This window comes from Suncus etruscus, chromosome 7 (assembly GCF_024139225.1).
Source record: "Suncus etruscus isolate mSunEtr1 chromosome 7, mSunEtr1.pri.cur, whole genome shotgun sequence".
NCBI lineage: Eukaryota > Metazoa > Chordata > Mammalia > Eulipotyphla > Soricidae > Suncus > Suncus etruscus.
Window position 1 is genome coordinate 14,731,771 of NC_064854.1, and position 26,610 is coordinate 14,758,380.

At 46.5% G+C, this 26,610-nt stretch overlaps 1 protein-coding gene across 1 annotated transcript in view; it reads right to left on the bottom strand.

The window, feature by feature from the left end:
• Positions 1–24,334, bottom strand: part of LARP4B (La ribonucleoprotein 4B) — a 52,552-nt gene extending 28,218 nt beyond the window's left edge. Inside the window, exons 1-4 of the mRNA XM_049776292.1 lie at positions 24,200–24,334; positions 23,370–23,429; positions 5,433–5,580; positions 4,454–4,594 (exon numbers count right to left, since the gene is read on the bottom strand). Of these exons, the coding sequence (XP_049632249.1) occupies positions 4,454–4,594; positions 5,433–5,580; positions 23,370–23,429; positions 24,200–24,280 (430 nt within the window). The 5' untranslated portion in view covers positions 24,281–24,334. The remainder of the gene's footprint in view (positions 1–4,453; positions 4,595–5,432; positions 5,581–23,369; positions 23,430–24,199) is intronic.
• Positions 24,335–26,610: the final 2,276 nt, after the last annotated feature.

Genomic DNA, 26,610 nt, shown 5'->3' on the forward strand with positions numbered 1-26,610 from the left:
GGGTGTACCCCCTTAGTGTAGTGAGAGAGGAGAGAGGAGAGAGGAGAGAGAGAGGGAGGGAGAGAGAGGAGAGAGAGGAGAGAGAGAGAGAGAGAGAGAGAGAGAGAGAGAGAGAGAGAGAGAGAGAGAGAGAGAGAGAGAGAGAGAGAGAGAGAGAGAGAGAAAGAGAGAGAGAGACTACATATGGGGCTGAATTGGGTAGAGCATTTGCCTTGCATGTGGCCAACTCAGGTTCACTCCTTGGTATTCTATATGATTCCCTGAGCCTGGCAGGCATAACACCTGAGCACCAATGTGTGTGGTCTAAAAATAAAACAAAATTGGGGACTGGAGAGATAGCATAAAGATAAGGCATTTGCCTTGCATGCAGAAAGACGGTGGTTCGAATCCCGGCATCCCATATGATCCCCCGTGCCTGCCAGGAGTGATTTCTGAGCATAGAGCCAGAAGTAACCCCTGAGCACTGCCAGGTGTGACCCAAAAATCAAAAACCAAACAAACAAACAAAAAAACTGGAACGGGAATGATAGCACAGGAATGACAGCACAGCTTAGGGCGTCACCCCCTGAGCACTGCTAGCAGTTGTGGCCCAAAAACAAACAAAAGAACAAACAAGCAAAAATAAAGCAAAACTAAGAAAATCAGTTCCAGGGGCCGGAGAGATAGCATGGGAGGTAGGGCGTTTGCCTTTCATGCAGGAGGTCATCGGTTCGAATCCCGGCGTCCCATATGGTCCCCCGTGCCTGCCAGGAACAATTTCTGAGCCTGGAGCCAGGAATAATCCCTGAGCACTGCCGGGTGTGACCCAAAAACCACACACAAAAAAAAAAAAAAAAAAAAAAAAGAAAATCAGTTCCCACTTGTAGTAGCATCCACAAAATGTTTAGAATTAATTTAACCAAGAAAAGATAAAATAACATATAAACGGAAAGATATTCTGTGCATTGGAACTGGAATAATTATTAAAATGAGCATAAGACCCCAAGCAATTCACATTTTCAGTGCAACAGCATTTATCATAAAAATAGATCAAGTAGGGGCTAGAGAGATAGTACAGTGGTAGTGTTATTTTGGACGAATGGTGGTTCGAATCCCAGCATTCCATATGGTCCCCCGAGCCTGCCTGGTTTGACTTCTGAGCGCAGAGCCAGGAGTAACCACTGAGCGCCACCAGGTGTGACCCCCCCCCCAAAAAAAGGGCAAAAATAAAAAGCAATAGATCAAATAGTCCTAAAATATGTAATGAACCACAGGAACTGATCAACAGAAGCAACCTTTTAAAAATGAGAATGAATGGGCCCGGAGAGATAGCACAGCGGCCTTTGCCTTGCAAGCAGCCGATCCAGGACCTAAGGTGGTTGGTTCGAATCCCAGTGTCCCATATGGTCCCCCGTGCCTGCCAGGAGCTATTTTTTGAGCAGACAGCCAGGAGTAAACCCTGAGCAATGCCGGGTGTGACCCAAAAACCAAAAAAAAAAAAAAAGAGAGAGAATGAAGATGACATTTTCGCAGTAGTGTTTACATTTATGGTTTTGATAATGCAAACAATTTGAGAAAGAACAACAAAGCACTAGGCATTCAAATCAGGTTTCAAACTATGTTGTAGTAATTCTAACTGTGATACTGGAATAAAAAAGAACACACATAAGGGCAGGAGAGACAGCACAGCGGTAGGCATTTGCCTTGCATGCAGAAGGTCGGTGGTTCTAATCCCGGCATCCCAAATGGTCCCCCTTGCCTGCCAGGAGCAATTTCTGAGCACAGAGCCAGGAATGACCCAGGCCCCCAAAAAAGAACACACGAACAAGAGGAACAGAACAGGTGGAGAAAGGATAGTTTCTCAAAACTGCTAAGTAAATGGAAACCCCCCAAACTGCAGGGAGGGAGGGCGGGAACTAGAGCAGGCTCTGGAATATCATTCATGGTGGTATCTGTTTTTCTGGCTCTCACACCCAATCCCAAGGCAACAAAAATCAAACCAGCTAGAGATTATGTTTGTTTTTGGGGCCGGAGAGATAGCATGGAGGCAAGGCATTTGCCTTGCACGCAGAAGGTTGGTGGTTCAAATCCCGGTATCCCATATGGTCCCTGGAGCCTGCCAGGAGAGATTTCTGAGCAAAGAGCCAGAAGTAACCCCTGAGCGTTGCTGGGTGTGACCCAAATACCAAAAACAAACAAACAAAAAACTGTGTGTAGCACAAGAAAGGCTCCACAGGATGAAAGGCAACTACTGAGTAGGACAAAATCACCAAATATCATGTGCCTGATAAGATTCACTACCCAAAATATGCAAGAAGGGCTGGAGGCTTATTATGCAAGGCCATATCCTTCCTTGTATGCATTTGATTCAGGTTTAATTCCTGGAACTAAGTAAGGTCCCAGGAGGACCAGGAGAAGTGGAACTTCGAGCACAGAACCAAGAATAAGTCCCAAGCAGCACTGAGTGTGACCCAACAAACAAAATACATAAAGTACAAAGAAAATGATCTAATTACAAAATGAGCGCGAGGTTAGACCTAAGTAGGCATTTCCCCTAAGACAAACAAGGAGTCAACAGGCACAGAATAGATGTTCCAACATCACTAATCACCAGGGAAACGCAACTCAGAACCAGAGTGAGGCATCACCACCCATGTGAGAGAACGACATTCAGACTGTCAAGAAACAAGTGGAGTGAAGAATGTGGGAGAAAGGGAGGCTGCACTGTAGCAAGGGTCTCATCTGGTGTGGTCTCAGTAGAAAGCAGTATGATTGTCCCTCAGATTATTAAAAATAGAACTCCCTTACGAGCCAACAATTGCAGGCCATTTCCAAAGAAAATAAACTCAGTATCTTGAAGACACGTCTACAACCCCCATCTTCTATGAATCACTACAGTGAAGACAGCAAACAGCCTAAATGCTCTTTGCTGGGCGGTTGTAGACAATGGGAAAATGATTCAACCATGAGAAAGATGGAAGCCTTTGTATCAACCCCGATGAACCTGAGAACATTCTACTAAGTAAAATAAGTAGACAAAACTCCAAAATCCAGTGAGAATTCAAAAGATCTATACTGAGGATCAGAGAGATCATTCAAAGGCCCAGTGTTCCTTCTTTGCAGGCATGCAGGAGAAGCCCAGGTACAATCACTGGCATCACAAGGTCCCCTGAACACTGCTGAAGTGATCCCTAGACACAATCAGGTATAGCCCTCAAACAAAAAAAAGAAGTTTTGACTCGTATCAGACTTCCAGTGTCTTTTCTCAGAATCCTTCTGTATCCTGCTAAATTCATATGTCCATCCTCCCCCCTCATGAGTCAAGCTGCAAAACGCCATGAAATTGCAAAGAACCATAGATTCCGTAAACTCCTAATGTGGCTTCCAATGCCTTTTCGAAACTTGATTCTTTTTAGACATTTTTATGCAGTGTACAATGTCGCGTTCAACATCAGTGCTGTCTCTTCCATTCTTTTACATGCTTTCCTAGAGACTGTCTTCAGTTTCTCCTGATGACACTGCATTAGTTCTTTAGGAACTGTGTGACTCTAACTTTCCCCAACCAGTATCCCTGCCCACCTTAAAATCGACAACTGTGCATCAAAAGTAGAGTTCAAGGAGCCGGAGAGATAGCATGAAGGTAGGGCGTTTGCCTTGCATGCAGAAGGGCAGTGGGGTGGTTCAAATCCGGCATCCCGTATGATCCCCTGAGCCTGCCAGGAGCAATTTCTGAGCATAGAGCCGGGAGTCACCCCTGGGCACTGCCAGGTGTGACCCAAAAACCAAAATAAATAAATAAAAATCAAGTAGAGGGGCCGGGTAGGTGGCGCTGGAGGTAAGGTGTCTGCCTTGCAAGCGCTAGCCAAGGAAGGACCTCGGTTCGATCCCCCGGCGTCCCATATGGTCCACCCAAGCCAGGGGCGATTTCTGAGCACATAGCCAGGAGTAACCCCTGAGCGTCAAACGGGTGTGGCCCAAAAACCAAAAAAAAAAAAAAAAATCAAGTAGAGTTCAAGAAGCGATGTGAGGAATCGGAGAGATCGCACAGCAATAAGGTGCTTTGCCTTGCATGCGACCAACACAGGATGGACGCCGGCTGGAATCCTGGCATCCCATATGGTACCCGGAGCCTGCCAGGAGTGACTCCTGAGTACAAAGCCAGGAGAAACCCCTAAGCATCGCTAGGTGTGATCCAACCCTCCCCCAAATAAAATAAAAAATAAAGAAGGGGGGGGAGATAAAAATAAAGAAGCAGGGGCTGGAGAGATAGCCTGGAGGTCAAGTATTTCATATAGAAGGACCTTGGTTCGAATCCCCTGAGCGCTGCCAGGTGTGACCCCAAGACCCAAAAAAATAAAATAAAATAAAATAAAGAAGCAATGTGAATTCCATTGTTTTGGAGAGATGTGACGTTCGATGTTAAAGATGACAGAGTACAAACATTCCACCAGAGAAGGCCTCTGAGCTACTTTACCTGTCTCACTGTCTTCAGTTGCAGATCCATGCTCTGAGCGATCCACGGCCACAGTGCTCATCACCGTTTGGTCCGCATCCTGTAAATCTGGTAACGCTGCATCCTCACGGCTCTTGCCCCCATCACCATTGGCATCCAGGCCTAGAAGTAAAATTGTCACCAAAATAGAAGGCTCAAGAGATTGACTTTCGCTTTCTGCGGCTGTACAGCTCAAAGATCCAGGCTCTCAGAGGACATAGGCATTTCCTCCTCTGAAGACCACCCCCCCAAAAAATGCTTTGATATGAGTAAAAAAAAAAAGATTGACTTTCACTTGAAATAAGACTAAACCTTACACTTACAGTTACTTGAATTTTTTTAACTTCGCTTCAAAAAAATCTGCTGACTCTTCAATTAGGCCAATATGGCACGAATTTTCACTCATAGTTTCTTTTTTCCTATTTTCTTTTGGTGTAAGGGAATATAAATGGTGCCTTAGAATCAAACCCATGTTACATTCTTGCAATACAAATGCCCACCCAATGCAAGTGTCCTATCTCCAAGGCCCCTCACAATTTTTGCTTTTGTTTTTAGGCTACATCCAATAGTGCTCAAGGCTTACTACTGGCTCAGTGTTCAGGGATCACATTTGGTAGGGCTCAGGAGACCATATAAAATGCTGAGGAACAAATTCAGGGCAGCCGTTGTACTTTCACTATGGCCTCTAGTCCCTCACAAATTTTTTTTTGGGGGGGGGGGGGGGTTTGGGCCACACCTATTTGATGCTCAGGGGTTACTCCTGGCTAAGAGCTCAGAAATTGACCCTGGCTTGGGGGTACTATATGGGACGCTGAGGGACCGAACGACTGCGGTCCTTCCTTGGCTAGCACTTGCAAGGCAGACACCTTACTTCTAGAGCCACCTCTCCGGCCCCTCCTCACAAATTCTTAAAAAGCTTTGAGAGCAAAATTGTTCCCCACCCTATGAGGCACCTGCTTACCATCCTGGCCAGGGTCTGCACGGTGGCCTGAGTCCTCCCACGCTGCATTCACGCCACCATCCGCTGCACTACTCGCCTCCAAATGGAACATGTGAGTTCCCCATACTTTTGCATTTGGGTTTAGCTCTGAAACCTTGGCAGTTGGTACCTAGGAAAAATTAATACATGCATTTGCATCCAAATTATAATTAAATGACTAGTTTATTAATGTAAAGTTAAATGCATATATGCAAGAAGATTCATATTGAAAGCAGAACCGGGCTATATGCATGTCCTGAATACAATCAAATGTAAAAAATAAATAAAATAGTAAGTCACAAAAGTTGCTGGCATCAGAACTCCACAGCACCAACAAACAATTCTGTTCTCTACATAGAAGGCTCTCTGGGAACAGGTCACCAGAGACATGGGCTCCACAGCCATCCCGTGGGTGCCTTCCAAGGGTCAGTTCCAAACTCTGCATGGGCTGAGTAGCTAGCTCACTGAACAGAATGCAGATGGATAAGAATTAAATGAAGCACTCCAGAAACAAAGGATGCTGAACACGAGGGTTCTACAAAGTGAAGGCACTGCCTCATTCCCGGCAAACAACCCTAGGCTGGCCTGAGTAGTAGCTTGTTCCTCTGCCTTTCTCTCACAAGACCTGACTGGGGAAGATCAGCCCAATTGACTCTCTACTATGCAGGAAAGCCCACGGTTCCCAGACTCTGCTCCATCCTGCACTCAACATACCTTATCCCCCTGTGCAGGGCAGAGCTGCCACAGGACAACAAGTTCACACACAGTGCCTGAAACTGGATGCAGCCTTCCTGCCCAGCCTGCCATGAGTAGGTCACCTACTCCACCACTGTGTCTGAGAGAAAAAGGTTAGGAAGTACGGGTACAACACATAGACAGAAAAACTCTTGGCAGGGAACTGAAGTTTGTGGGATAAAGAAAACAGCTTCGAAGGCCAGAGAGCTAGTAAAGCAATGAAGCTGCTCACCTTGCATGCAAGCAATCCAATTTCAATCCTTGGCACCCCGTTTATTTCCCCTGAGCGCCAAGCTTGGAAGACTGCCAGGTGTAGCCCAAAAACAGAAAGAAAAAGAAAACCTCTGCAATAGAGAACAATGGTCGGCATGATCAACACAGAGGAAGTTCTCAGAAGGGTGACAAACTCTAGGCCTACCAAAGTGAATCGTGCAGGGAGCACCCATCTGCACAGAAACCAATTTCCTCTCTCCTGCCCCAGTACTGTGTGCCAAAGCCTGGCTCTGCCCTCCTTGGATACCAAGTGCATCCCACTGTGGCCTCTGCTTTGTAGTGCTGCTCTCAGGCCACTGGAGCGCCTGCTCCTTCCTTTCCTTAGACTGTGTTCCTGTCAGAACTCACCTCTACATGCTCCCCAGCCCAGCGCTGGGATTCTTATTTGTCTTTCTTTGGGGGCCATAACCAGCAGTACTCAAGACAGATTCTGGGCTCTGCACTCAAGGATCACTCATGGCAGTGCTCAAGGACTATACAGAAGCCATGTTGACAATATGTGCAAGCTACATGCCTCCCCACTGTACTATATTCTGCCAGCCTTTGGTGGATCCACTTTCTCAGATCAAATCAGGGCTCTTTCTCCATACAACAGCATTGCAGGAGTCTCCGATTTGATGTCTGGCACTACATGGTCCTCCAATGCTATCTGGAGTAACCTCCTATTACTGAGTGTGGGAACATTCCCTAAAATAAAAGACCAATCCAAGAGTTGACACTAGAGTCAAAGGGGCAGTCCCACAACCCCCTGGCCCAGCAGGTACACCCAGCACACAGATCCCTCACCTACACTGAACTGGAAACCACGGCAGGGAAAAACACCAGCAATCCAACTATTATGGTGCCAGAGATTGAACCCAGGGCCCTATACAGGAGGGAGGCACTTTACTTGCGAGCCACATTCTGGTTCAATATCAGTAAAATTAAGGATCAAAGAACTCAAAACCTTTTTGATTGACATGAGGAATAAAACAAACTGAATGTAAATCTTCCAACTTGTTATTCTCTTACAATTATATGGAATTTCAACCAATTATCAACTGGAGTTTCTTCTGCTCACCTTTCTCAGTCTTTTTTTTTTTTTTTTTTGGTTTTTCGGCCACACCCGGTAATGCTCAGGGGTTACTCCTGGCTATGCGCTCAGAAGTTGCTCCTGGCTTGGGGGACCATATGGGACACCGGGGGATCGAACCGTGGTCCGTCCAAGGCTAGCGCAGGCAAGGCAAGCACTTTACCTTTAGCGCCACCGCCCGGCCCCACCTTTCTCAGTCTTTATTCTTCCACTAAAAGTCCTAGCTAGGCAAAGGTTGCTAAAATCCTGAGTTGACCATACATTCTAAAGCAACTTTATGCTAAACAATCAAAATTACTCATTGCACAGCCAAGTACTGAACAAAGTCTACCCTTCAAAAATGCTATTCCACTAAAAAATAGTCACTTCCCAGTGAAAAATTTTGTTTTCTAGACTTGAAACAGAATGGTTCCACCAACAAGTGGACAGAAACTATTAAAACAAATACAGAGAGCAAGGTAGATGAGGAATATCAAATGGGCAGGCATGGAGGAAAGAGACCCATTTGTCATTTTGGATAGCAAATGAAATTAATGGATGTGCTCAGAAGTATAGGATTGCCAGTTCTACATCTATAGAATGAGCTAACAGCTGAGCTCTTGGGCCTGATGGGAAGGCACTAGTACAAGAATCTGGGAAAGCAGCATTCTCAGGCACAGGACACCTTGCTCAGTGCATTGGGTCAAACATAAACATGGCTTGTCTCTGCAGTGGAGATGCCGCCTCAGAACAGCAGGGCTGGGGCTAGAGAGATAGTACAGCAGAGAGGGAGTCTTGCATGAGGCCGACCCAGCTCCACCTCCAATATTCAATATAGTCCCCCCAAGAACCACAAAGAGTAATTTCTGAGGTCAAGTCGAGAGTAAACCCTGAGAATCACTCGGTATGGCTCAGAAACAAAACCAACAGAAAGAACAACAAAGGGGCTGAAGAGATAGTTTAGCGGGTAAGGTATTTATTCTGCATGCAGCCAATATAGGTTCAATCCCCAGCATCTCATACTGGCCCGAGCCCATCTGGAGTGATTCCTGAGCACAGAGGAGTAAACCCTGAGTAGCGCCAGGTGTAGCCAAATTACAAAAAAAAAAAAAAAAAAAAAAAAAAACAGCAAAAAACTCTCACTGGTCCTATAAGCCAGCTGCATCAGGATACCTGTGCAGCTGCACTAGTGTTTGTCCTGAGCTCGGACAATCAGCCCTGTCTATCAAGCTCACCCATATGTGAATGCCAGCCAGTGGGTGAGCCTTTCAAAGCCTCATTTTACAGTGGCATGCCTTTACAACTCAAGGGACAGAACAGTTGAACCTGAGCCAATTCTTTCTGGTGTGACTTCCAAATGTGGGCATGGCAAAGAAAGGCGTCGTGAATAATCCCCTAATCTACAGACTTCAACTTCTTCTTTTTTTTTTTTTTGGTTTTTGGGCCACACCCGGTGACGCTCAGGGGTTACTCCTGGCTATGTGCTCAGAAGTCGCTCCTGGCTTGGGGGACCATATGGGACACCGGGGGATCGAACCGCGGTCCATCCAAGGCTAGCGCAGGCAAGGCAGGCACCTTACCTCTAGCGCCACCACCCGGCCCCAGACTTCAACTTCTATTGGCTATATCCATATAGTTAGTGAGCATTAATATTTGACTAGAGGATCGGAGAGATAGCATGAAGGTAGGGCATTTGCCTTGCATGCAGAAGGACGGTGGTTTGAATCCTGGCATCCCATATGGTCCCCTGAGCCTGCCAGGAGCGATTTCTGAGCATAGAGTCAAGAGTAACCCCTGAGCACAACTGGGTGTGACCCAACCCCCCCTCCCAAATTGAGCTAGAAAAATAGTGCAGCAATACAGGGCACTTGCCTTGCACATGGCCAATCTGGGTTCAAACCCAGCACCCCATAAGGTCCCCCAACCCCCGTCAAGAGTGATCTCAGAGCACAGAGCTAGCAGAAAGTTCAAGAATGTGGCCCAAACACACCATTTCCACCCCCCCAAAAGCTTTATATTTAAAAATTACTGAACCAGAGCTGGAGTGATAGCACAGCAGTAGGGCATTTGCCTTGAGTCAACCAGGAATGAACCCAGGTTCCATCCACAGCATCCGACGTGGTCCCCTGAACCTGTCAGGAGTGATTTCTGAGCACAGAGCCAGGAGTAACCCCAAAGCTGCTAGGTGTAGCCCAAAAGCAAACAAACAAAAAACGTTACTGAATCAAAGAGACTTTGCCATTACAAGTAAGTCCTCTCTCGGGCCGGAGAGATAGCATGGAGGTAAGGCATTTGCCTTGCATGCAGGAGGTCATCGGTTCGAATCCCGCATCCCATATGGTCCCCCGTGCCTGCCAGGAGCAGTTTCTGAGCCTGGAGCCAGGAATAACCCCTGGGCACTGCCGGATGTGACCCAAAAACTACAAAAAAAACAAACAAAAAAAACAAGTATGGGGCCGGGCGGTGGCGCTAAAGGTAAGGTGCCTGCCTTGCCTGCGCTAGCCTTGGACGGACCGCGGTTCGATCCCCCGGTGTCCCATATGGTCCCCCAAGCCAGGAGCAACTTCTGAGCGCATAGCCAGGAGTAACCCCTGAGCATTACCGGGTGTGGCCCAAAAACCAAAAAAAAAAACAAACAAGTATGTCCTCTCAGTGGTACAGGTCTCAAGACATGCTTTGGAAATAGCAAGAACTTCTGAGTTTGTTAACCAATTGAATTTATTAGTTTCTAGAAAGAGGTCCCAACCAATGGTCTGGTTCAATGGTGCCAGAGTGCAGGGCGGGTACCATTTTTTAAAGTCCTAACCAGCAGTGCTCAGTGGTTGTTCTTAGAGCTCCCAGTGTCAGTGATAATGTGGTCTCTTATTTTTGAGAACAAACCAGCAGTGCTCAGCAATTGCTCCTAGAACTACTTGAGGACCATATGGTACAAGGGACTGAATTGGGGCCTCTTACATACAAAGTGTGCTTTGAATGTGCTCAGCCTGTGGGGATATCTCTCTAGCCCTCAGTAGGCATGTGCCAGTTCTGTTCCAAAAAGTAGATGACAGTGTGGAAGGAGAGGCACTCCATGAACAGCCTTTGCTTATACAAAGACACTGCCCACCAACAGAGGGTGCAAACTAACAGCAGAGCAGGGCTGGTGATAAGGAGAATGATTCACAAGCTCTCTCTTCAGCTGGCAAACAAGAACTGGATTCCTATCCACCTGACTCAAGCCTTCATTGCTTAGAATAAGCCTTCACAGGGCCGGAGAAATAGCATGGAGGTAGGACATTTGCCTTGCATGCAGAAGGACAGTGGTTCGAATCCCTGCATCCCATATGGTCCCCTGAGCCTTCCAGGAGCGATTTCTGAGTGTAGAACCAGGAGTAACCCCTAAGCGCTGCCAGGTGTGACCCAAAGCCAAAAACAAAACAAAAAAAAATAAGCCTTCACTCATTGGCCTCAGGCTTGCTCTCCACCATCCCAGGTGAGGCTTCTACTGGTAGACAGATGGACCTATCAGACCTGGGAGGCAGAGCCCCTTCCTGGGAGAGGGGCCCAGCACACCCCCTGGCTCCATATTAAGGGCCCACAGCACAGCTCTTGAAAGGAGAGAAGTACTCAACAAATTACAGGCCAAGGGAAGCTATTCTTTCTGTCATTCAGTGAAGATGGCAGATAAGACAGAGCAACAATCAGCTTAATCCCCCAGCGGGGTTAGCTACAAAGATTCATCTCCAGCACAGCCAGAACACTAGAAAACAAATGAGAAATGTGAAAAAAGCCCATCAAGCTCAAGGAGAGCAGTATCACCAGATACACAAACACAAGTAAATCCTCCATGTCTTTAGTATCCACCCATCCATCCAGTTTTTAGTGTTCAAGGGTTACTCCTGGCTGTGTGCACTCAGGAAACATTCCTGACAAAATTTCTCTAAAAAGAGGACAACTTCCCAACATGCAGCTTGATCATGGCACTCTTTAATGGTGCACACAGGGGCCAGAGGAATAGCACAAACAGGTGTTTGCCTTGCACACAAACAACCTACGATGGACCCAGGTACAATCCCCGGCATCCCATCTGGTCCCCTGAGCCTGCTAGGAGTGATTTCTGAGCACAGAGCCAGGAGTAACCCCTGAGCGCCGCCCCCAGTGTGGTCCCAAAATAAAACAAAGATATGGACAAAAATATACACCAGTTAATCATAAAAAATTTTTAAAAAATGGGGGGGGGGATGGAGAGATAGCATGGAGGTAGGGCATTTGTCTTGCATGAAGAAGGTTGGTGGTTCGAATTTTGGAATCCCATATGGTCCCCTGAGCGCTGCTGGGTGTGACCCAAAAACCAAAAATCATAAACCAAAAAAAAAAAAGAACTTTTTGGCCACACCCACTGATGCTCACGCCTGGCTATGTGCTCAGAAATCGCTCCTGGCTTGGGGAACCATATGGGACGTAGGGGGAGGGGGGGGGAGATTGAACCGAAGTCCATCCTAGGTTAGCGTATCTAAGACCTTCCTGCTTGTGCCACCTCTCCAGCCCCAATCAAAAAGACTTTTATTGATTTATTTTCTGATAATCCTATTTGCCATTCCTTTTTATTGTTTAAGTTTTTAAGTTTTATTGGACCAAGTAACATGTAATACATTTGCTATGTACCTGCCAAGGGAGCATGTTGAGGAAGGGGAATCAGACGGAACCTGGGGATACTAGTGGAGGGGAGGGAGGGAAGGAAACATGGGTGGTGGGATTGGTGTTGGAACAATGTATGTCTGAACTAACTCTATTAAGAACTTGGTAAATCATGGCATCTCAATAAACATTCAATTTTTATAAAGAGGGCTGGAGAGATGGCATGAGCACTGCTGGGTGTGACCCCCCCCCCCAAAAAAAAAACCCAAAAAAAATTTTTGGTAAAGAATAAGCCTTCACTAAATTTAAAAGAAAAGAATTTAAAGCGGAGCGGGAGAGATAGCATGGAGGTAAGGTGTTTGCCTTCTATACAGAAGGTCATTGGTTAAAATCTCGGCATCCCACATGGTCCCCCATGCCTGCCAGGAGCGATTTCTGAGCGTGGAGCCAGGAGTAACCCCTGAGCACAAAAAAAAAAAAAAAAAAAAAAGAATTTAAAAATAAGAGGGGTCAGTTTGAATCCCAGCATCCCATATGGTCCCCCTTGCCTGCCAGGAGTGATTTCTGATTGCTGTTGGATGTGACAAAAAAACAATAATTAATTCAAGCAGCATGGTACTGCCAAGCCTGAGCACAGAACCTTCAGACCCGCCCAGGATCACCAGGAATGTCCTTCAAGACATCTCAACAATGCTTAAGAGCCTTGCCAAAGAAGCAGCCAACTGACAGAGCAGCACAAGGGCACTAATGTATAAAGCATACTTACTAGGGGCTGGAGAGACAGTACTAAAGGAAGGGTGGTGTTTACCATGTACGCGTCTGAACCAAGTTTGATGCCTACCACTCGCTATGATCCCAAAGGCCTGCCAGGACTGAGCTCTGAGCAGAGCCAGGATTAAATTCTGAGCACTACCAGGTGTGGCCAAAACAGTTATTTATTGTAGGATACCTATCTGAGACCCACCCATTTCTGGGAGGGGTCTTGGGAACCGGATAATAGGTGTGACCTTACTTCCAAGACCCGGCCCATTCCTGGGAGGGGTCTTGGAATAGGTAGATAAACCCGGAAGCCAGGGGATTAAAGGTCTTTGCCTTTTGGCCCTGCTGGGCGCTCTAAGGAAGATGGCTGAAAGAGTTTAGACGCAGGGTAGCCTGGAATGGCTGAATGCTTAAAAGGTTATGAGATAGGCCACACACACGTGGTGGCTAGGGCCTAAATAAAGATGATTCTTCCTGAAGCCTGCCTGTGAGTGAGTGATTTCGCGATTCACCTGGGCCTGGAACTCGCCGGCTGAATGGGGTTGTGAAGCCACGTGGCCTGGAATGGCATCCATCACGATCAAGCCCCATCCAGCTCCATCATTAATTATGTAATACAACAATTTATTTTTTTAAATCATACTTACTAGCTGTCCACTATTTTGCCAATTCCAAATGACAACATCTGCTGCCATAGGTGGTGGATAAGGGGGCTTCTGCATCCATAGCAGGGGTGCTACCCAGTCCTGGATCTCCATGTGCAGGTTCTCCCCACAGGTGTTCTCTCTTCCCACTGCTCCTTCCCCAGCAGCATCTGCCCACACACAGCCCACTGGACAGTTACAACCAGATGCCAGGTCTTCGGGGTACATCTGACTGGCCAACTCTTTTGTCGGGTAACAGGACTGTTCATTCAGCAACTGGCAGTAAAACTCCTCTGGGCAACTCTGCGAGTCAAGCTTATGCCCCACGCCCTCTGAGTGGGTGACCTCACAGTCCCTGACACTTGGCAAGACTGGGAAAGTGGGATCTGACAGGGGTGTGCTGTGGGAAGTAGCTTTTGTAGGGCCAACACCAGCCAAGTACGATTGCCCCTCAGAGGTGTCACAAAGCCCCCCATTTCCAAAAGCTACCTCTGGACTCCCTACAAAGTCCACTTCTGCACAGAAGGTGGGTGATGTAACTGAAAGAGTGGTGTCTCTGTTCCTAGAAGTCAACATATGCCTGCTTGTACCACAAGGGTTCGTGACATGCACTCTGTGGGCGTCATCACTGCAAGCATCCGAGTCCTCAGCAGGGTTTGCTCCTTGAAGATCACTCACCGCTGGAGATGCACCATCTCCAGAAGTAGCAGCATATACAGCTGACTCCAAAGAAACATGTGGTAGTGCAGACTTTTCCTCACTGCAAACAGGACTGCCCTCCTGTGCACAGGAACCCTCACCCTGACTTACAGAGCCACCGTCGTCCACTAGCCAAGTGTCATCATTTCTCTCCATCTGATCTGTTTCCAAATCAGAGCAAGCTGTGGTCACGGCAGTCATCCAAGCCAGACCATGCTGCCTGGGCAGTGTGTTACAATTCTGAGAACTTATTTCCCCCTCCAAGGCAGTTCTAGACTCTGTCCTAACATCTTCTATGTCATGACCAACTGTCTCTCTTTTAGACACTTTTAGAGAGTCTTTTCCAGTTTTGAACCTGTGAGGGTCACCCTCTGCTCTCTGGAAACACATTTCACCTTCTGCCTTAGAATTCAGGCCAGTTTCACATTTTTGCTCTTCTAGACAACTGACCAAAATTGTGGAGGAAATAAAATGATTCTGGGAACATTTGGAGTCATCAAGAGATCTGCCATTTGGAGATCCTGGCTTGGAATTGGTATTCTCTGGGGGGACTGTGCTTTCATACACTCCTTCTGTGTCTGTCTCTTGCTCTGAAGGCCTGCCAGCACACATCTGTGCCCAGGGTGGGCCAGCTCCCATGTCAACACACAGATCCCACTGATAGGGTGGTGCCCATTCATAGGCCCCCTTTCCAGGACCCACCTCAGCCTTGCTCAGAGGAGATGGACTACCTTCTGGCCACAAAGGCAATGCTTCATTTGTTGAATGGGGGGTTCCAGCTGCCAGGCTGCTGTCCTGTCCACGAGGCTGAGCCTCAGTCATCTGAGGCCACAGGAGGGATCTGGGTCCAGGATTAAGATCAAGCCTGTGAGGGTCTGTTTCCTGGAAGCCAGTCAGAACAGGAAGACACATGTTGCCAAAGCCCTCTTGCGTGGTGCACCTTTGGGGACTTGAATTAATTCCGTCCGGTCTTACAGCAAGGAAACTACTGTCCAGTCTGCTAACTTCTAAGAGGAAACCATCAGTGTCCCTCAAGTGGGCTATGGAATCCTTTTCAGAAGGGAGATTCTGACCCACAGTGACAGCTCCAGCCCCAAATTCATGGTTCCTCCCAACACCTGGAGCACTATTAGTGAAATGAACATGTGAGTCACCCCCTGGGATGACTTGTCCCGAACGCACTTGTTCTTCAGGAACGGCACAGACACATGTGAGTGAGTCAGTGCCTGTGCTAATGTTTAACTCAGAATGGATGCCAGCATTATGCAATGCACGACTTTCCGGGTAATCTTTAGGGAGCCCAGGGTAAACGTTTGCCCTTAAAGACTCAGCCTGCAAGTCACCGGTATTGACTCTACAGGGCAGGTCACTGTGGGTAGAAAGTTGAGTTTCATCATTCTTGACTTCCTTCATTTCATTTGGCTCTGACATGCCAGGCAGGCACTCCAACTGCTCTGAGCCTTGGGAGGGCTGAGTCAGTGGCCAGGCACCCTGGGGGGTCTCCCTACCAGGGACAGCTGAGCAACACTTGGTTGTTGCAGTGAGCTCCTCCTCATGGTGCAGGCAGGCAGGATCCAAGACACAGATACTGTAAAATCCGCTCTCTACAGAATTACGGCCTGAAGTGAGGTCCACACACACACAGTTTTCGCCCTCCACCTCCCTGGCAAAAGGCTCCGGAAGGCCAGTTTCATCATGACTTCTGATCTGACCCTTTCTTGCTGGCTTTCCCCCTGAATCAAGGCTGGCACAAGTGGAGGGGCATGCTCGGCTCCTCACAAGAGCAACTTCCTGCAGGCCCCAGCCCAGAGGCTCAGGGATAAGTGGGAGAGCCTCATCACTGTCAGTATCCCTGCACACAGTGTCACAGACAACACTTCCTGAGGTCTGGACAGGTCCGTCTGAGAAGGTAGGAACTGCAGAAGATAGTGAGTTAGGCAAGTGAGGAGATCTATGAGCCCGAGTATGCATAGGCTGTACCAAAACCCCCACACACGGCTGAGCTCCAGCAGCACAGCCAGCTCCATTGCCAACTTTGTGGAGCTGCTCACCGTCAAGGGCATCAAATAACAAAGACAAAGTTTGACTTATCTGCTTCTCCGGTTCCTTCTCCTCCACAGATTTTTCTAACAAGGCAGTTTTTTCACTGTTGTCCCTACTTAACTCTTTGCTGAAGCAACAGCCCATGTTAGAAGTTCAAGTTCACACAAGTGCTTGTTGCTCTGAGTCTGTGCAAATGCATCTCACACTAACTTCCTCTGGTCTCTGAGAAGTCAACACCCAACACCAAAAATAGCCCCTTGCAGTAGTCACATGTGCCTGCCACTCAAATCCAGAATCCTAATGACAGCGGCCCTGTTCCACAGTCATCACTCCAGGCCCACCCTGAAACCACACACAGAATCCAAAGGCTCAGAACAGGCTCACTGTAACAAAAGTCTTTCTTATTCTCAAGAGTAAAATGATCACCTGGACCAGAAGTTCAAACTTGGACACTGTCTACTGTGTCTTTCTGAATGATCACTCATGGCATAGTGGCATCCAAAGGAGACAGTGGTCTACTTTCCCAAAGGAAAAGAGAGCAAGAGTTTGCTTTGTAAGATTTTAACTAGCTACTAGCTATGTATCTGCTTTTTTGCCTTTGAGAAATAAGAACTGCTGGTCAGGAACAACACTGCAAGGCTCAAAAATGAAATGCTATCTACTAACCATTAGAGGTAGTCATGAAGTATTTATGGGAAGTCACGCTAAAGTGTACAACAATGCTAAAAATTGTGACCCCCAAGGCCCGAGATTCTACAGTAGATAAGGTGTTTGCCTTACATGCATACAGTTGACCTGGATTCAATCCCCAGTTCTCTTACAGTGCCCCAAGTCCCAACAGGCATAGTCCCTGAGCAGAGGAGTAAGCTCTGCGCACTGCCAGGAGTAACATCCCCCAAAAAGCAGGGACAAGCAGTGCAGGTGAAGTGTGACCTCCACTCCTTTCCGAGAGGGTGACCATGTGCAGCTCCACGGATAATGTGACAACAGCAATGGAGAGGGAAGTGGGGAGGCCTTTTCTGCCTGAAAATTTCCCCAAACAAACCTTTATTTCTGGTTGTCTACTTCTCCAAATAAAACTATCATCTATCATCCTTGCTTATCCAACCCAAACTGGCATGACTACATCCACCTCTCCAGAGTCACTTGAAATGAAGGACACAAACTCCTGAAGTCGTTGCCATACTCACCCTCATGATTTAATTATTGGCTAATAAGGCTTCTCTCTTCTGCTCTTGCCTCACCATAACTCAATAATGTTCCTAAAATATAACAGCTATTCTCCACATAAAATTTTTCAGCTCTATTACACTTAATCTCAAAAACTCACATACAGGGGCCAGAGCAGTGGCACAAGCTGTAGGATGTTTGCCTTGTGCAACCTAGGACAGCCCGTGGTTCGATCCCCCGGCATCCCATATGGTCTCCCAAACCAGGAGCTATTTCTGAGCGCATAGCCAGGAGTAACCCTGAGTGTCACCAGGTGTGGTGCAAAAAAAAAAAAAAAAAAAAAAAACAACCCATAAAACCTCACATACAGGTGCAAATAGTTGACACAGGGCTTTATTTTCAATATTATTTTCTACTTGTTTCTCTTTTTTGGGGGGGAGGGGAGGGGGGGTGCACACCTGGCGGTGTTCAGGGGTTACTCCTGACTGTGCTCAGAAATCCCTCCTGGCAGGTTCATGGGACCACCTGGGATGCCGGGGATGGAACCTAGGTCTGTCCCAGATGAGCTGCAAGTCAGGCAAATGCCCTACCATGTGCTATCACTCCAGCCCCTTGTTTCTCTTTTAAATGAAATAACAGATGCTAAAAAAGAAGTATTTTATCTCTTGCATTTGGACTCAGAAGCTAAACTGCTTGGATTCAAAATTTGGCTCTATCACTTTCTAATAAATTTTATTGCAGAAATTAAGATTCTCAGGGTCTCAGCTTTCTCTTTAGTAAAACAAAGATGCAGAGGTAGAGAATAAGCACAGGGATGAAAGTGCTTGTATTGCTTGTGGCTGATCCCATTTTGACTTCTGACTTGAAATATGGTTCCCAAGCACATGGTCCTACACATGACTTGGCACGTGAGAGAAGATGATTCGTTAAAGTGCCCATGGCCCTGTATATGAACTATGGGATTCTTCATTGTGACTAGGATGTGTCTTGGTGTGCTTTTCCTTGAGTCTCTTTTAGCTAGTACTCTTCGGGCATGTAGGATTTGGTTGCATGTAGTCTTTAGCTCTGGTAGTTTCTCAGTAATGATGTCTTTGACTATTGATTCTTCCTGGGGGTTTTCTTCCTGGATCTTTGGGACTCCAATGATTCTTAAGTTGTTTCTGTTGAGCTTATCAAAGACTTGTATTTTCTTTTTTTGTTGTTGTTTTTTGTTTGTTTGTTTGTTTGTTTTGGGCCACACCTGGCAGAGCTCAGGGGTTACTCCTGACTATCTGCTCAGAAATAGCTCCTAGCAGGCACAGGGGACCATATGGGACACCGGGATTTGAGCCAACCACCTTTGGTCCTGGATCAGCTGCTTGCAAGGCAAACGCCGCTGTGCTATCTCTCCGGGCCCAAAGACTTCTATTTTCATCTGTTCACATTCTTTGAGTAATTTTTCCATTGTCTGATGTTTTGTGAATATACCCCTCTCCCAAAACCTGCTCCTACAGCAATAGGTTCAGGGTTTTACCATCAGTGCTCGGCACTAGATGAATGGAAGTTCAAACTTCTTATTAAGTACTAATCTCAGGAGCTGGAGCAATAGCACAGTGATAGGGTGTTTGATTTTCATGCGGCCTACCTGGGATGGATCCGGGTTCAATCCCTGGCATCCCATATGATCCCGAGCCTACAAGGAGCAATTTCTGAGCACAGAGCCAGGAGTGACCCGTGAGCTCCGCCAGGTCTGCCTACCCCTCAAAAAAAAGTAATGATCTCACTGTCTATTCAATACAAGCTAACTCCAAGTGAACAGTTTTGCAAACTGAACCACTCACTGTGATAATGTAAAAGGAAGTCATGCTCTAACAACTCCATGGTTTGCCCAAGAAGGCCACTGTGGATGAACCACATCTAGAACTACTCACTACTCAGGAGTTCTGTAGAGATGGGAAACTGTATCATAGGCAAGGCAGATATTACCACTAATGAATGTAAAGTCTACTCTGAATTGTTCAGTCATTAATCTGGAAATCACCAAGTTGTTCCTATTCACGTCACATCAATCTTAGGAGCATCTGACCCTAACAGACAGGTCCTGAAATCAGGCTATTAGGCACACTCACTTCCCAATTAAAACCACAGAGCACTAATCAGCCAGAAGTCAGACTCAGTCTGTCTTCACAAACACTAGTTAGGGAACAGGTCACAGATATGACCAGTCAGAAAAGACTGCAGAAAGATACTACTTAAAGGGGTCAGAGTGATAGCACAGTGGTAGGGTGTTTGCCTTGCATGTGGCCAACCCTGGACAGACCCCAGTTCGATTCCCAGCATCCCATATGGTCCCCGAGTCTGCCAGGAGCGATTTATGAGCACAGAGCCAGGTGCCTGAGTGCCACTGATGTGGCCCAAAAACCAAAAACCAAAAAAAAAAAATGTCACTTACAAAAGCAGAAAATAAAAAGCTTCCACCAAAATCAAATGGCTAGGAAATGGTGACCTATCAATAGAGAAAGCTCTGCTCTGCAGATTAAAGCAATGAGATATTATAGATGAAATCATGCTTAGTGATTTAATAGGATAAAATAACATAAGTATACACTGGTTACAACTATATGCAAATATATCCTCTTACAAAGCCTCTTTCTTTTTGAAAACAAAGTTTTAGACATGTGGTAAAGCTGACAGTCTCTCATGGTACCTCCCAGCTCATGAATACCCCCAAGACCATGATCCTCGTAAAACTAATAAATGCTATATCCACCCTAAAAACACACGGTAGGGGGACATGGTAGAAAGTATCAAAGATGGACAAAACGGGGCCAGAGAGATAGCATGGAGGTAAGGTGTTTGCCTTGCATGCAGAAGGATGGTGGTTCAAATCCTGGCATCCCATATGGTCCCCCAAGCCTGCCAGGAGCGATTTCTGAGCCTAGAACCAGGAGGAACCCCTGAGCGCTGTCGGATGTGGCCCCAAAAAAAACAAAACAAAAAAGATGGACAAAAAGTTACTGACCCTCAAAAGATAAATCCTGTGAAAGCAGTTCTTAAGCTGATTATTTCCCTATAAAGTGTCAGATTCTTATCCAAGTGTCTCAGTTCTTCTTTAGATAATTCATATCATAGCTCTCACCCACAAAATATTCAAAGCAAGCTAGCAAATACAACCAGATAATTCAAAATTCAAATCTAATTATATGCCCCAAATAAGGCTGACTTTTGTTTGTTTGTTTGGTTTGTTTTTGGGCCACACCCGGTGAAGTTCAGGGGTTACTCCTGGCTATGCACTCAGAAGTCGCTCCTGGCATGGGAGACCATATGGGACGCCAGGGGATCAAACCGCTGTCCGTCCTAGGCTAGCGCAGGCAAGGCAGGCACCTTACCTCTAGCGCCACCGCCCGGCCCCGAGGCTGACATTTTATATTTATTATATTGGACTGCAAAGCAAGAATGGAAAAGAGAAGTTTGTTCTAAAATAAAAGTGAAAAATCCCTCAATGATTTCTAAAAAAAAAAAAATAACTCCCTTCAAACCACTAGACGCCTTGTCCGACCTAGGGTTTTCACTTAAGAAAGATTGGGCCAGAGAACTGAATGGACTGGGTCATCTTTTGCTTTCAGGAGGCCCTGGCATTACATAGTCTAGAGTCCACCCCCAAGCACTACAGGACAGGACTCAGAAATCAATAATAAATTTCTTTTTTTTTTTTTTAATAACGTGGGGGGGGGGGTCAGTGATGGTACAGTGCATAAGGCATTTGCCTTGCATGCGGCCAACCCAGGTTTAATCCCTGGCATCTCATACAGTTCCCCAAACTCACCAAGAATGTTCTGAGCATAAAATCAGAAATAAGCCCTGACCAGAGCCGGGTGTGGACAAAAAAAATTTTTTTAAATAAATTGTAGGAGCCAGGAGCTGGAGAGATAGCACAGCGGTGCTTGCCTTGCAAGCAGCCGATCCAGGACCTAAGGTGGTTGGTTCGAATCCCAGCGTCTCATATGGTCCCCCGTGCTCACCAAGAGCTATTTCTGAGCAGCCAGCCAGGAGTAAGCCCTGAGCACTGCCAGGTGAGGCCCAAAAGCCAAAAAAAAAAAAAAAAAAAAGTAGGAGCCAGAGTGATAGCACAGCAGTAGAACGTTTGTTTTGCACGTGGTCAGTCCCTGGCATCTAATATGGTCCCCCGAGCCAGCTGGGAGCAATTCCTAAGCGCAGAGCCAGGAGTAACCCCTGAGTGCTGCTGGGTGTGGCCCAACCCCCTCTCCCAATGTAAACTAGGGCCAGAGCAATAGAACAGAGTGCTAGGTTATGTTCCTTACAAGCGGCCAACCCAGGTTCAATACCTGGCACCCCATGTCATCCCTAAGGCTCAGCAGGAGTGATCCATGAACCAAATGTAGCCAGAAACAAAACAAAAAATGTAAATTAGGGACTGAAAGAAAGTACAGTAGGTAAGTCACATGTCTTGCAAACAGATGACCTAGTGGTGATCTCTGTACCAGAATAAGCCCTTGAGTACAGCTGAGTGTAATATAAAATAAAAATTAAAAAATAATAATATAATGGTAACAACAGCAAAATTATATAGATAATAGTAATGATATCTCACTACCCATACAGTCCCCACTACCCACTACCACGTAAGTCCCTAGTCACAGTCAGGAGTACTCTGAATACAGAACTTTGAGTAAGATCTAGGCAAGTCAGATAAGCTGCCCCTCACCCAAAAATTACAATCTTGAGCTAGAGAGATTGTATTGGATAAGATGCTTGTCCTGCCCATGTCCGAGCCAAGAATAACAACTGAGCATCTCCAGGTTCCAGGTGTGATCCAAAACCTTAAAAAAAGTTAAAAAAAAATTAAAAAAATACCTGTTTAAAATTAGATCAAGAATCTATCTCCCTGGGGCCGGAGAGATAGCACAGCCGCGTTTGGCGTTTGTTCGAATCCCGGTGTCCCATATGGGCCCTGTGCCAGACAGGAGCTATTTCTGAGCAGATAGCCAGGTGTAACCCCTGAGCAACGCTGAGTGTGGCCCAAAAACAAACAAACAAACAAACAAAAATTCCAACTCCCACATCTTGACTTTTTATATGAATTGCTTACAAATGGGGAAATACATATGGTTTACTTTTGGGTGGAGGTGGAGGGTATCCACATCTGGTGGTGGTGCTCAAGGCTTACTCCCAACTCTGCTCAGAGATCATTCCTGGGGGCCGGAGAGATAGCATGGAGGTAAAGCGTTTGCCCTTCATGCAGGAGGTCATCGGTTTGAATCCTGGCGCCCCATATGGAGCAATTTCTGAGCCTGGAGCCAGGAATAACCCCTGAGCACTGCCAGGTGTGACTCAAAAACCACGAGAAAAAAAAAAAAGAGAGAAAGAGAGAGTACATTCCTGGTAGTATTCACAGACTACTGGGATGCTAGGGATCAAACCTGGGTCAGCCATGTGTGACGAAAGTGTTCTACCCACTGCTACTGCTCTGGCCCCAGGTTTACTCTTTATAGCTTATAGCTTAAGGTTCATTATTTCATGCTGCAAGTGACCAATTTAAATTTGGCTCCAGATACACTTGCAAACACAAACACAAATGAGGCACAGCAGAATTTTAACCCACTGTATCTCCAGGTTCTAATCCTCTCATGAGGCACAACTAAAAAGTGAGACCAATTTTTCTCTGTTCACTATGTCTGTACTTCTGAGAATATAAGCAAGTAAATCTAATGCCAATCTTAATCACACAACAGATTATCACCAAGTTGTGAAAAATCCTGTGACAAAGAGCTATTGCCACACATGGCATACACATGTTAGAAGGAGTTATTTCAGTACTACTTCTCTATACCCCCGTGATTCCCTGAAAATACTTAGGAAAAACATTCTCCACGTTTTTTACAATAAGTACTTGAATCCTGCTGTGATTAATATTAACATCAATTTTACCTGACTCAAAGCTGGGATGGAACTTGTCTGAGAAGTGGTTTGAGATATGGGACCATTCATCTGTAAAATTGAAAACACAAACAAAACATCACTACCATGTTAAAAAACATGCTTTCAAACCATGATTATGAAAAGAAAAACATCAAGGATATTACACTTTACAGTGACAAAATCATGAGATATACTCTTAAAAAAAAATCAGGGCTGGGGGCTGAAGAGATAGCATGGAGGTAAGGCTTTTGCCTTGCATGCAGAAGGAAGGTGGTTCGAATCCCGGCATTCCATATGGTCCCCCAAGCCTGCCAGGAGTGATTTCTGAGTGTAGAGCCAGGAGTAACCCCTGAGTGCTGCTGGGTGTGACTCAAAACAAACAAACAAACAAATCAGGGCTGAAGTGATAGCACAGCAGTAGGGTGTTTTGTCTTGCTCACATTCAATCTGTTTTGTTTTGTTTTGTTTTGGGGGGACCACACAAAGAGTGGAGACTATTTGGAAAACCTGGGGACAGAACTTCGGTCCATCCTAGGTTAGCGCATGCAAGGCAAAGGCCCTATCACTTGTGCCACCGCTCTGGCCCCATGACTCTGGTTTTTGTTTGTAGTTTTTTGAACCATACATGGTGGCACACAGGGGTTACTCCTGGCTCTGTGCTCAGAAATTACTCCTGGCAGGCTCAGGGGTCACATGAAATATTGGGGGATCAAACCAGGTTGGTGCCGGGTCAGCCTCGTGCAAGGTAAATGCCTGACTTTGACTTATTATTGATGGAAACAACTCCTGGATCAGGAAAAAAAGAGATGCCGGCAGTCTGGCGTAAGAAGTGCACTCACCAGATGAGCCCCTCCTTTCCCTTCCTGGACGCGTTGGCCCTGCGGTTCAGCCACCACCTTAGCGTCCTGATCAGAAGTCATGGGCTGCTTACTCTGTGGCTCCACTGGGAGAAGTTGGAGGCTCACTGTGGGATACTGTGAAAAAGAAATGACAGTGGGCAGGTAAACTTAAGAGTACAGTACATCACTGATTCTTAAGCTGAGTTACTAAAGTATCTTAAAATTCTCAAATATCTGGTCGGAGAGATATTGCAGCAGGTGAGGTGCTTGCCTTGCATGTGGCTGAACCAGGTTTGCAGAGGTCCTTTACAATCCCACTAACCACAGAGTCCCGTAAGTTCACTGAGCAGATAGGTACACACACACAGTAGACAAGAGGTTGTGAAGAAGCTCTATAATACTGACATGCCCCAAGTCAACACCTTATCAGAACTGATAGGCTAAAACTGGCTCTGATGATGTCCTGGATGTTGCCAACAAATTTGGGATCATCTAAACCAAGTCCAGCTCACTAAATTGTTTTTACCATTAAAAATGGGAGACTACGGGGGCCGGGCGGTGGCGCTGGAGGTAAGGTGCCTGCCTTGCCTGAGCTAGCCTAGGATGGACCACGGTTCGATCCCCCGGTGTCCCATATGGTCCCCCAAGAAGCCAGGAGCAACTTCTGAGCGCATAGCCAGGAGTAACCCCTGAGCGTCACAGGGTGTGGCCCAAAAACCAAAAAAAAAAAAGGGAGACTAGGGCCCGGAGAGATAGCACAGCGGCGTTTGCCTTGCAAGCAGCCGATCCAGGACCAAAGGTGGTTGGTTCAAATCCCGGTGTCCCATATGGTCCCCCGTGCCTGCCAGGAGCTATTTCTGAGCAGACAGCCAGGAGTAACCCCTGAGCACTGCCGGGTGTGACCCAAAAACCAAAAAAAAAAAAAAAAAAAGAAATCATATTTAAGAGTGTCACTGTTTGTTTTTTGGCGGGTTTTTTTGGGTCACACCCAGCAGCGCTCAGAGGTTACTCCTGGCTCCACGCTCAGAAATCGCTCCTGACAGGCTCAGGGGACCATGTGGGATGCCAGGATTTGAACCACCGTTCTTCTGCATGCAAGGCAAACGCCTTATCTCCATGCTATCTCTCTAGCCCCAATGTCCACTGGTTTTTTGTTTGTTTGTTTGTTTTTTGTTTTTTGTTTTTGGGCCACACCCGGCAGTGCTCAGGGGTTACTCCTGGCTGGCTGCTCAGAAACAGCTCCTGGCAGGCACGGGGGACCATATGGGACACCGGGATTCGAACCAACCACCTTTGGTCCTGGATCAGCTGCTTGCAAGGCAAACACCTCTGTGCTATCTCTCCGGGCCCCAATGTCCACTGTTTTTAATTCAGAATTCATTTAGTAATTTTAGAGAAAAAATTTAAAAGCTTTCAAATTCCTAACTAAATCATGACAAACTTTTCCCCATATAGGATAATTTTTTTAGCTAGGGTTTTACACATACACACACCCTGCAGTGCTCAGAGCTTACTCCAAACTCTGAAGTTCAGGGATCACTCTAGGGTCAATCTTTGATCAGTATCTGCAAGGCCAGGGTCCTATCAGCTGTACTATCTCTCTCCACCTCTTAACTAGGTCCAGAGATATAAAATAGCAAGTAGGGCATTTGCCTTGTACACTGATGACCTGGGTTCAATCCCCAGCACCCCACATGGTCCCTGTTTGATCCATGGCACCTTATGGTCCCCTGAACCCTGCCAGAGTGATTCCTGAGCACAGAGCCAGGAATAAATCCTGAACACTGATAGCATGGCCTCAAAACTGAGGAAAAAAATAAGTTTTGATCACTTCATTAACATCCCCCTGGATATGAGAAGCACTTTATTAAATCTGACAAATTGCAAACACAGTCATTTTTATAGTTGATTAAAAAGGAATTCTATCTCTTTTGGGGGGGGCAGGGTCCACACCCAGCAGCGCTCAGGGGTTAGTCCTGGCTCTACGCTCAGAAATCGTTCCTGGCAGGCTCAGGGATGCAGGGATTCTAACCACCAATCTCCAGCATGCAAGGCAAATGCCTTACCTCCATGCTATCTATCCGGCCTCAGGAATTCTATCTTACTTAAAACAAGTCCAATAAGATGAAATAGAAGCATTCCTATGTGCATATGGTTCCTAAGGGTTACTCTGTAGAGCAGGGGTCTTCAAACTATGGCCCGAGGGCCACATGCGGCCCGCAGAGGAGTCTGATCCAGCCCACCAGCACTGAGCGCTGTTTGGTTGCCAAGATACCTGCGAGCATATACACTCAGTGTATATCCAAATATCAGGAACCATGCACTCAAAATGGTAACCATCTTTGGTAGCACTTATGCCTGTGAACAGACTTTTTCAAGAATGAAACATCTGAAATCTCCAACCAGATCAA